This window comes from Lissotriton helveticus, chromosome 6, assembly GCF_964261635.1.
Source record: "Lissotriton helveticus chromosome 6, aLisHel1.1, whole genome shotgun sequence".
Classification (NCBI taxonomy): domain Eukaryota; kingdom Metazoa; phylum Chordata; class Amphibia; order Caudata; family Salamandridae; genus Lissotriton; species Lissotriton helveticus.
Window position 1 is genome coordinate 2,018,881,137 of NC_136067.1, and position 12,714 is coordinate 2,018,893,850.

A 12,714-nucleotide genomic window follows, 5' to 3' on the forward strand; every position below is an offset into this window, starting at 1 on the left:
TTAACATAACAAAGGATATAAATCAATTAGTGGCCTGCAATTTTTCAGCTGGGGCAAAGCTATGTCATCAGCTAATGCGATCTTGGGCTCAACTTCCGTTATCTCTCCTAGGGAGAGTACATCTGATCAAAATGACCATTCTACCCAAAATGTCTTTTTTATTTAACACCATTCCTCTTTATTTTGATCCCTTGTTAATAGCAAAACTGTAGGCGGATATTACTTCCTTTATTTGGAACAAGCATCTTTCAAGGACATAACATAACATAACATAACATAACATAACATAACATAACATAACAGAAACTCAGGAGGCGTAGGGAGAAGGGCGGGTTGGCTGCTCCAGATCTCCAGATGTACGCTTGGGCTTTTCAACTTTCCCATGCCCGAATGCTTTTAAAGATGCCTGCAGATTATGGAGCTCGTTCTTTATTTTCAGTTCTACTTAAAGGGGAAGGTCTTAGCCAGTCAGGCTTTTTGTTTAAATTTGGCAACCCGAAGTTTTTTAAAAAGTTCAAATTGAAGATCCTACAGGGGTTTGTAAAAACTTAGGCCAAATTAATGGTTGCCATAAAAATTAGCTATTACAGCAGTAGGGCACACCTTTGGGGCCTTCCTGAGAGTCCTATGTGGTTGTGTGATAGTTTAGCTGTTACACTCAAAGAAGCAGGGTTGGTGGTCTGGGGGGACCTAATCATGGATGGTAGTCTGCTTCCGTGGGAGTGTTTAAGAGGCAAGATCGGTCCGAATCTTTCAAGGTTTAAATATATGCAAATGGTTGGTTGGAACCACTCCTTTCTCGCACGGCCGTCCCTGGCAAATAGGTTTCCTATTGGAGGCTATAGCCATCTAGTATCCCTATTGGCAGATAATCCACCGGCCAAAAAGGAAATCTCCCTCTGATATATTCTGATTTTGGAAGAAGTTGACGGCGATTTCCTATTACCAGATCTGCTTTGGGGATCTACCATGTTAGGCTGCAATGTAGAAGATCTGTGGAGCACATTGTGTAAAGTTTTGTGGGACATTGTTAAGCCGGCATGGTTGTGTAGGAATCATTTATTCACGCTCCATAGGGCATACTATTCTCCCCTCAGGCTTTCAAAATTTTCCCAAGGCAACCCTGTAGTCTGTGCTAAATGTGGACTGTCTGCTGCATCGGATGCCCATATGTTCTTTGAATGCCCTTGCCTGACCCCTTTTTGGGATGCTATAAGCAACACACTTTCTACATCTTTGTGTAGGCAAGTAGTTTTGGATCTTTCTATTTTCATCTTTGGGGTCTCGGCCGAGGTTCAAGGGCAAGCAAGGAACCTGCTGTTTTATTCCATTCTACTTGCCCGGAGGGAGATTTGCAGAAAGTGGAAAGACCCTGTTTTCCCTTCATTTATGGACTGGCAGGCGTCAGTTTTGCAAGTTTCCAGATTAGATCTAGCAAGAACTGGCAACCAAGCTAAGAGAGCATTTGGCATCAGTTGGTCTGGGGCCATTGAGTTGGCCGGGGTTTTTTTGTGTGGTTTTTTTCCCCCCGGTCCGATGATTTAACACCTGTGGTATCCTTGAACCTGCAAAGTCCTGATTCATCTGGAAGCTTGGGACTCAATGGTTGAATTTCCGACTGTATTTTTCTAATCTGTGGTCATCCTTTTTCTGGTTTCTTAGGTGTTTTGTCTCTAAGGGTGCAACATTTCTGAGGGAATTTGGTAGCTTTGGTAGCCTTCCTTAACCAAGCCCTGCCAGGTTTATAATCTGTGACAGATTGTTGTATTCCCGACTGCGGCTACACCTGAAACCACGGTGGTAAATGAGGACCAAAAAATAATAAAAAATAAAAATAAAAACGAAATTCAAATTATTATATAATAAAATACATGTATATTTAAAATATCATATTGAATATTGACTTTCTGCAATGCAATCTTTTGTTGAATTAAATAATGTTATTAGTATTTAAAACATTGAAGATAAGTATATATTTATTTGTTTAATAATACACATATTTATGCTATACATATAATGATGGTCATATGCTATTTTACATATATCATATTTAATAATATTTCAAGTGATTATTTTGAATATGTATATTTTTATTTTTATTTTACGTTGTTTTTTTATTTTGTACCTCTGCTAGTTATTGTAATATACAAAAAAATCTAATTATACATTTGTATTTAATATGATCATTTAATTATCCAATTTTAAATATTTATTAGGTAGGATTTTGTTTTTATTAATGTTTTGTTTATTGTAAAATAAATTTTTTATATATATTTTATTTTGGAGTATGTATCAAAAAATGTATCCCCTTTAATGTCTAACACCTTCACCAAAATGTGTTAGATTGGAGAGAGAATATTACTTGTAACAACTTTAGGATCCATCACCTTCCCCAAAATGTTTTAAGTTGGAGTGGGAATATTAAATGTAACACCTTACATGCCCAACACCTTCTCCAAAATTGTTTCAATTTTGTTGGCCTTATTGTCCGTACTAAGATTGAGGGGCAGTCTTTGAACATGTGTGGGTCCGAGACTTCTACTAACCCATATTTGTTACATTTAACTTGCGAACCATTGAGGATTCTTTATAGCCTAAGTGGAGATAAATATGCTCGATGGACTGTAAAGATGTGATTCCTCTTCAACCACAAAGGTTTAATTAAGCTCAAAAGCATTTTTAAAGTATCCTGCCATAATAATTCACGATGTAACCCTGGCATATGTTCACTCCAGAGCTTGTTGGCCAACTTAAACCACCCATCCACCACTTCTTTTATGGCCCAATACCAGGTTGACACCTCCTTCCTCCCTACTGGTCTTTCCACCAACTGCTGCTCTAGGCTGTTTCCCTCACCAATCAATTTATTCTGCCTGATCTGGGGCTGAACTTTGTAGCTTGATATATTTAAATCTTGAGAGATCGTTTCCCACTCTCATCTTTAGATATTCCCATGAGATGAACTTTTTATTACTAACCAGATCTCCCCATACTACTAGTCATTTTTTGGGAAGAAGTACGGACAACAATGGAGAGAATTCTGAAAGTACCGATTCAATTGGTCTTGACTTTGATTATTTTTGGCATTAACAGTCACATTGGTGGTTCAGACAGAGCTCTCTTATTTTATGCTATTTTATGGGAAAGGAGACAAATTTGTAAACAGTGGGTAGATGTGGACCCTCCTAAATATTCAGAATGGATGAATTCGCTATATGAAACATCCAAGATGGATTTGACTAGATCTGGTAGTCGAAAGAAGATCGCATATTGGGATCTGCTGCTTCAATGGAAATAGAAGAATTTTTTTTTTTTTTAAATCTCTTCCGATAATGAAGGGCGGGTCTGATGATTATGCCTATTGGATACCCCCTGAACTATGCTGGGCCTTTACCCCTTTAGACATCGAAATAATTTTGTTGGTCTTAGTACTCTGTGCGCCTTTCTACTGCTGACCATTGCTAAAGTCCTTGTGCTCCTTTCCCTAAACATGGTAAAATTGGCTTGCACAGACTTGGCACATTTATTTTACTTTTAAATTGGTATAATATATACCCATGGCCTGTAAATTAAATACTGCTAGTGCCCCGGCAGCACTTATTGTGTCACCCAGGTAAGTAGCCCCTTAAAAAATGTCCCAGGCCTGTCATTGCAGCCTGAATGCAATATATACCCATTGCCAAGCCATAACCTCTTTTTATGGATACGTCACCCCTAAGATAGGCCCTAGGTATCCCATAGGGCAGGGTGTATTGTAAATGAAAGGTTGGATATGTACTTTTTCAATTTCCAAGTCCTGGTAGTGAAAAATCCCTAAATATGTTTTTCACTACTGTGAGGCTTACTTGTACCTTAGGCTAACATGGGGTTGCATTACATTTAATAAGTGCTAAATTTTATTGGGAACTGGTAAAGTTTCAAGTTTGGTATCTATGAAATTATCAGCCTTTAGTGTCCAACAATATTCAAACGGCAGGGTACATTGTAATTAAGGCATTTAGGTTGGACTAGGCATAGCAGATGTCACCCGGAATATTAGTTGTAAGTATTTGTATTTTTATATTGAAATGATGTATGAAAGTGTCTAATTTCACATTGCATTTTTTACATTTGTTTTTGGCATGATATTGTTAAATCAATATATATGTTTATTTACTTGATTCATATTTCCTGCTAAATGTTATTTTATGATTTAATGTATATTTAAATGTATATTATTTACTGTGTTTGTAACATGTATTTTATTATAATATTGTTAAATATTATGTATGTTTATTTACTTCATTATTATTTTATGTTAAATTATACTTTAAAAAATAAAAATATATTTAATTCCAAATTTGTGTTTTGTTTTTAACATGTATTTTTGTAATAATGTTAAATTATTCATATATCCTTATTTCATTTATTATGATTTTATGTTAAATATTTTCATTGTTGGTTATAAAACATCCGTATTTTTTTTGCGTTATAGATGTTTTTCATATTGTGTGTTGTTTTATTTTTCAACTAAATTATGTTTACTTAAATGTAACAATATTTTTGTAAACCATATTTGTGTTATCAATATTATTAAAAATAGATATTTTAATGACAATATTTTGGTTAACAATCTTTGTGTATTTTTTTAATAAAGTACAGGGAAGTAATGTTTCTAATAAAAATATTCCACTTCTGATAGCAATGTCAAGATTTTTGTAATCAGTATTATGTCATTGATTCAAGGAATACAAGATGTAGGAATCTTATATCATCCATACTGGTAGGCAGTATATTTTATGTGTGCTTGGTCTGGAGAAGCACATACTCAGGATTTTATACATATTTCAGTGGTCTGAGTTGGCTTTACTAACAAAAAGATCCCTGTGATGAAAACAGTAATCCACTGCGCTATCTTCGTAAAATATAATTGTGTGATTTTCATGGGAGCATCTTGTTTGCAGCAAGCATGTTAACTCTCTGCACTGCTTTATCATGAGTCAAAACTTCTTTAGACAAAACTGCCATCTCGCTCCAGCAAGCACCTTAATCGCAAAAAGTTATCTTGACAGTTTGTTATTTGAAATGTGGTGGAAACACAAGGAACTCTGAAGGGTGCTTTTAATCCTGTAAGAAAACACAAAATGCCATTGAGCTCGGCACCAGGCAGCCCTAGAGCGTGTCCTGTATAAAAGTATACAAAAAGTGATGGAAGGAATGCTAGAATTATTCTCAGCCACTGGTAATTACTCGGGCCATATCGCAATCCATTGTTATTTTGCACACCATACCATTTTTATTCAGACCCATCTATATGAAAGTCGCTTGAATTTCTATCCAGCCACAATATTGGATGAATCATTTAGAACAGCTCTATTCTCATAAATGTGATAACAAGGTGAGAGAAGGCACTTCTTGATCTACTGTTATTTTTAAAGCTGACGATTTCTCTTTTACCCTTACAGAAACGTGGCTCTATAAATTCTTCTATTCCTGGTCGTGCTACAGGCCAGATCGATTGCCCAATGATTTCTTTAAGGCAAACCTGGAAATCTGGGGGCCATGCTTTAACTTGCTTTCAAATACAATCTGTATGGAGATTCCATCGTCCTGGGCACTAGCTGAAATCATTACAATCTATAAAAAAGGGGACAGCGCTAACCCAGCCAACTGTCTAACCCAGCCAACTGTTGGCCAGTAAGTCTGATTGATTCCCTGCAAAAAGTTTTTTTGCAAACAGGTACTGGCTCATGCACTGGAGTGGATCAGGGATGCAACTATACTTACGACAAATAAGAGTTACCTCTGACACCATAGATTATACACGTGATTTTAACCAATGTCCTAATTTATTGACATTGTCGGCAATTATGCTTTTGCATTTTTTCAAAATTATTCAGTGGTACACATTTGGGTGTAGGCACATTGTTTGGTATCATCTCCTTTGATAAAAAACATTCAACAAGTGTCAAAAAATGATAATGAATTCATGACATAAACATTTGTCAACATAACATTTGACATTACTCTACATAACACTTAACAATACTCTACGTAAATACAAACACATTAAAGTGACCTATTTTACTAGTGTTTATACTCCTAAAAACACAAACTCTTGGCTGTTCTTCCAAGTTGGCCCACGAAAGGAAAAGAAAGGTCCTACTTAGGATCTATTAGCTACCTATTAGCTAACTTTGGGATATGGATACTTATCCACAAAAGAACAGTAAATGTAGTCCTGTATTGGGTCGGAGAAATCTTTTTGGAAAGACAAAGTTTTTTTTAGCCGTGACGTGAGATACTTCGCTCACTGTATGTCCTGTTGATTTGTTAGGTCATAAGGCATACACTTCTCCTGGCCCAAATGATAAGCCTACGCGTTTCGACCTTCTATATAATAACAGGAGGTAAATTAGAAGGAGGTCTTCATCAGGGCTCACTGCTGTTGGTGGTAGGACGTCATGCTACACCCTTGAGGTAGGAAAGAAGTTCCTCTAGAGTTGTTCATATCTTTAAATGGCGTCGATCACTGGTTCCAGCGTCGTGGCGTTTCTTAGGGTTTTTCAGCTGAAAAAAATCAGTGCTCGAGTTGATCAGCAACGCGCTGCTGAGCGCATGGTGTACATCATTGTACAGGTCTTTATTTTCTTCGGTGGAGTCGAGGTGGCGTCTCCTCGCTGCGCGGCGTTCCCTCGGTTTCAGACACATCCAACTATACTTACAGCAGGCAGGCTTTAGACATAATGTGAGTACACTGGATCAGATTTTCTGTGTTTTTAGTCTGTATTGGTGGGAGGTGGTCATAGGCAAGGACAAACTTTATGTTGCCTTTGTCGATCTTCGAGCAGCTTTTGATTTAGTGCCCCGAGCAAGACTATGGAAGGGCCTTTAAGAGATGGGTTTGCGGGCCCTTCTGCTGGATATTAATGTGAGGCTGTATGCTGACACGTTTGCCCAGGTGAGGGGGGAGAAGGACAAGGCCCGGACAGACCAGAAGCGTATCGATCGTGTGGTCCGCCAGGGGTAAGTTTTGGCTCCCACCCTTTTTATGTTAAGTCACCATAGGGTTTGCAACTGCTCCTGAACTCTTTCCAATTGTTCAGTGTGGATCGATGCTTGGAGCCTAATAGCTCCGAGACCAAATGTATGATTTTTAGTACACAGTTGTCTAAGTCTTGTTGGAGGAGGATGCTAGTGGGTGACACAATTTTAGATCTGTTACCGAGCTTTGAGTACCTGTGGATTAAATTGACCATAAGCCCAATCTGGACACCACAGGTGGAAAAAGACCATGTATACTAATTCCTCATACAACACATACAGACAATATTCACAGAAAAACAATATCAAGAAAGGTCCAGCATAGGAAATGTACAATGTGAAGGCCCTTGGGGTGGATCTCTATGGAGACGAGCTGTGTGGTTACTCCCACATTAAAGGCCTATCCATAGTGGAACAATGGTTTTTAAGAACCTTATTGAATTTGCCTGCTTGTACACACTGTCTCCTCTTTATTTAGACATGGGCCAAAAGAAAATTGCATATAAGATTGAATGTAGAATGCTGACCTTTTGGCACAGGTTATGGACAATTCCTGCCCTTGAGTCTCACAGTGAGGGAGTTAAAGACCTTTTGGCCTCTGACTACGGATGGAAAATACCCTGGCTCTGTACTATGAAGAATCTGCTTCATAGAATGAATAGGGATGAGTGTTGGACAAACCCTAAAAGCATGTGCATGATTGGTAAGGCCAGTATAAAAGGACTTTTTGAGAAAAATGAGGTGGTTAATAAAGGATGTGTACAGGTTACCTATCTGTGTCTTTATTTGACCGGAAACCTTTAGCCGCCTATGATGAAATTGCTCCTCCACTGGCTTGGAAACTATATTTGCAATTTAGCTATGGTACCTTACGTGTCCAGGCTGTGATGAGAGTCTCTAAAATACCGATTCATGTTTTGTTTAGTCTGACCATTAAACAAACAAATACGGGTAAAATGGATTGTTCCTTTGTGCAAATTTGTGGGTTTTACCGTGCACAGAGAAATGTTCTGAATATTACAGAATGACACCAGCCAGATAGTAGTTTGTTGCTTGGTCATGTTTATTTATTTATTTATTTTATTTTTGACATTTATAAAGCGCGAACAATTACCCGCAGGCGTCTCGGCGCTAAACAATTCGCATAACTTCAAATAAGTGTTAAAAAAAAGCTCCTGAAGGATTTGATAAATGTTATTGGTCAAAAAGCCATGTCTTTAAATATTTGTGGAACTGGAGAAGTGAGGGGCTCATCCTAATGTTTTGAGGCAGAGTGTTCCATAATTTGGGTGCAGCCACTAAAAAGCGGCGGTCACCCCAAGAAACTGTTTTGGATCGTGGGATCACTAACTGGTTTAGGGTGGTGGAACGAAGCTGTCTACAAGGTGTGTAGGGTTTCATTTGGTCCTTCAGAAAGTGAGGTCCTTGGTTGTTGAGTGCCTTATACACTATACATAGTGATTTAAACTTAATTCTGTTCCGGATCGTCAGCCAGTGGTATTCCTTAATGGTTTCGAATATGGCCTCGAATTTGGGCGTTCCAGAAAGCAGACATGCTGCGGCGTTCTGTATTGCCTGTAACTTCATCGTGACCCTAACCTGGGCATTAAGGAATAGGCCATTACAATAGTCGAGGGACGATAGAACTAAGGAGCTGACCAGAGTTTTGGTCGCTGCATCTGGGAGGAAGGGGCTGATTTTCCTGATCATTCTAAGTTTGTAGTGGGCTGTGGTTGCTACTTTATTTGCGTGATCCATAAAGTTGAGACCATCGTCAAAAATGACTCCCAAGTTCCTGACCTTAGCTGTCGGACTGGGCGGTGTTCCGAAGGCTGGTGGCCACCAGCATGATGACCAAGCTGGTGAGAGGGATCCAAAAATAACTACCTCCGTTTTTTCTGAGTTCAACTTGAGGCAATTTGTTGCCATCCAATCTCCAATTTCCAGCATTCCATTTTGGAAGCCTTGTGCCACCTTTCCTCCATCACCTTTGATGGCCAGTACCAATTGCGTGTCGTCCGCATAGGAGGTTAGGCTCATCCCATGTGCTTTGATAACATTAGCATGTTGCTTAGGGTCTTTTGGATTAAGCTTGCAACATTTTTACAGGCTGTATGATTTTACATGAGAATGGATTTAATGTGGGAGGCACTTAGCTGTGACATTTTGTATTTTAAAAATGAAGGCATATTTTGTGATTTTGTCATTTTATACCTTTTTTTGGCAGCAATTGTGTAGCGGGAACTTCTACCCCTTTTAACCAATATGCTTTTTATCACCATTTTTAAAAGTGTATTTTTATGTATTTGTTTATTATGTAATTGTTTGTTCTACTCTTATGAGTGTTATCTATTGAAATAAAGTTCTCATGATGATGTTGATGATGATGATAAAAGACAGTCTTGACCCTGGAAACAGTCTCTCCAAACTGTCAAGCCATGCCCACCCTGAACCGGAACACAAGCAATCCAGGATCATTTTTGTTCTTGTTATGGGCTCCATCATTCACGAATAGCTTGAGTTCAGTGATACAGTGTCCTCAGTTCCCACGTCTGAGCATGCCTGTCCCACTTACGGCAACATATAAAAGTATACAAAAGTGATGAATGGAATGCTTGAATTAATCTCAGCCATTGGTAAGTACTCGGAGCTGCCTCCCAATCCATGCTTACTTTGCACACCATGTCAGCTCAGTTTAGACCCAGCTATACGTAAATCATTCTTGACCATGCTCCAGTGGAAACAGTCAAGCCAAATTTGTCAAGTCAAGTCCTTCCTTAACCACAATACAAACAACTGATAAATGGTTGTAGCAATGCAGCTGGGTCAAGTCTGATTTGCATATTGCTGGGTCCAAAAGTATATGGCATAGTGTGCAAAATAATGATAGACTAGAACTCTGAGTGACCTGGTGTATTATGTGGGGTAGAGCTCTCAGTGTCTATTACGTATGGTTATTATCACATGCATATTTTTAAGTAAACCAGTGAATTATGTGGGTCAGTACACTGAATGTGTATCATTTTTACAAGGAGCTTTAAGTGAATCAGTCAAAAATGTTTAGAGCTCTGAGTGAGTTTGGTTATTAGCAATAACAGATATCACAGATTTCTTAATGACTCTTGGTATTATCTGACACAGAGACCTCAGCACAACTTGGTATTTTAGAAAAGTTATGAGTGACCTCTGATACTTTCTTAATAAAACAATTGTAGTGTTTAGTAGAAGATGAACTCTAAACCTCCATAAGCTCACACTGAACAACCTTACAAAGTGACCACTTTATATTTACTTCAATTTTACAAGCTCAAATGAAAAACTGTTCTTAACATCTTCATAGGGTATACCAATGTTCAGTAGCACTCTAAAGCCAAGACTTCCAAGTTGGTCAGAAAAGGTATTTTGATCTCTGTGCAAAGTCTGGTTTGCACAAGTTGTACTAATAAATATAAACTTCGTGACTATCGACCTAAAAGAATATCTCGGCCAGAATATTGAGCGACACAATATCAAAAGTTAAGTGCATATGGGGAAATTTAAATGTACTATTCCTAACACCACATTTAAGTACCTTGAAGATATACATCACCAAGGTACTTATATGTAGAGTTAGTTATGCAAAATCTATGCTTGCTTACCTATTGATAATTCATTTTTGACAAATTGTCCTTGATATTCTGTTCCATTGATATTCTGATTACGATATACTGGGCGCACACCATTTGCTCAGGGATCATTCTTCAACTCTCAGCTTCCAATCAAGGCTAAATGTTTGCGAAATCTGTTTTGAAAATGTTGTTACAAACCTCTCAACAGATGACTCTGATGAATACCTCCTGCAATATTCCCTACCATGTGGCAATGATGAGTGCACAAGTACTATGTGGGCATGGTTAGGGCCTATACTTCAAAGTTACAGTATGTCATGACTAAGTAACACACAACTCTCTGATATCTAAGGCACGTCTTCAGTATACTGACTGACAATGTGTATTGTGGGTTATCATAAAGAATCTGAGGTCAGCTCTAAGATAGGAAACTAGGGAGGTTGCCAGGAATCAACTTGCTAAGTTATCTTCCTTCACACCCTGACTCGTCTACTTTTTTGATCCCCATATTTCAAATGCAGCTATCAATCCAGATTGTCTGTTTCCATTCATCTACAAAGGAGTATCCTACAAAAGCTGCATTACAAAAGATCGCTCTGCCATGTGGTGTGCCACCACTAGCAACTACGACAGTGATCGTCGCTGGATCGAATGCTATGGCAGAGGTAAGTTTAAAGCATTTTCACATTCTATTGAGTTTTCTTCATGGATCTTAGAATCACCACCTGAATCAAAATTCACCTTGCCTCTAGAAATGTGTCTGGGAGTGTGCAAAAGTTATACTGGTTTGAAGAAACTCTACTGTGTGTTCATGATAGGATACAAGGAGGGAGCCAGGCTTCATTATTCTGCACTCCTCTCCCTTAACCAAGGCTATAGAAGCTTAGTCGTAAGCACCTGTTCTATTTCAGGTTTTTTCACCAGGTTACAGCCCTGAAATGTTTTTGTAGCAATTTTCAAAGTAATAAGTACCCCATTATCCATGAGAAGATTCTCCTAAAGTGTCATATTTCACCCTGCAGGAGTTCAGGTGACCAGTGCATCTCTCAAGGTGGCTGTATTAGGGCCTGGCTCAAAATAGGTCGAAATAGACCTATTAAGAACAAACACAATATAAGGTAACATTATTTTTTTTTGCAGAAAATCCAACAGCCCTTAATAAAACAAATAGGAGCACACAGATCACAAGAAAAGTGATACGTTTACAGTTAGTCCTCCAAGATCAGGTGCCCATTGTTTAGCTGACATACTTTTTTTATTAAATCCGGTGGGTGTATATATGCACTTGGTGACACCATTGGTTGTGCCCACTAACCTACTGTATATTGTATACAACAATTTTAAAGCAAACAACAAAAAAATATTATTGTAAAGTAGCCAAAGGCTTAACAGGTCATTTATAAAAAAGGATTTATCGAGATTGACATTAATTGACAAACTGGAAATTCACTTTTGCGATCCTGATTTATTATACTCTCTTTATTTTCTTCGATCTTATTCAAGTGCAAGTACTTAAAAGGAATTCATAAAGTTACACATCTGACACCTGTTTTACCCCAAGCTTGTGGGTAGGTTTGGAGCTTTTTCCATTCCTGCAAAAAATAGGTGGATTTTTAGCCACGTGATCAGGCAAATGTCTGTGAAGGAGCGGTAGGGAACACAGGCCAGTAAAAGGAAACAACATTATTGGGAATTGGATGCACATCGCAGTCAGATCAATTTCCAAAGTGCATGTCCTCCCTGGTGTGGTATGCATGTTGTGATAAGAATGCTGAGCTACCTCACCTACAGTGTCTTGCCAGACCTGCATAAGTAGTATCCTCAGCTCCCGACTACTATTTTTGCCTGAGTGTGAGACTATTCAAACCCATGGTGCTCAGGTTGGAATGTGAACACTGCTTGCCACCCCTGACCCATCATGCTAGACGCAAACGTGAAGGGGCACGCATTCCTGTCTTTTCCTTCCGCTGGTGCAAAATATGCTGCCTAGCATTAATAGAGGCAACCTTGCATGGTTGCCTGTGTTGTAAGCAAGGTTGTTTTTGTGCAGGAAGGTACCCCCGAGGCATGTTCCTCTTTCCAT

General features: G+C 38.5%; 1 protein-coding gene across 1 annotated transcript in view; it reads left to right on the plus strand.

Moving 5' to 3' along the window:
• Nucleotides 1–12,714, plus strand: part of LOC144762972 (fucolectin-1-like) — a gene marked incomplete at its 3' end in the record, with an annotated part of 705,880 nt that overhangs the window by 404,026 nt on the left and 289,140 nt on the right. The window contains exon 3 of the mRNA XM_078648285.1: nucleotides 11,153–11,296. Coding sequence (XP_078504411.1) covers nucleotides 11,153–11,296 — 144 coding nt within the window. The remainder of the gene's footprint in view (nucleotides 1–11,152; nucleotides 11,297–12,714) is intronic.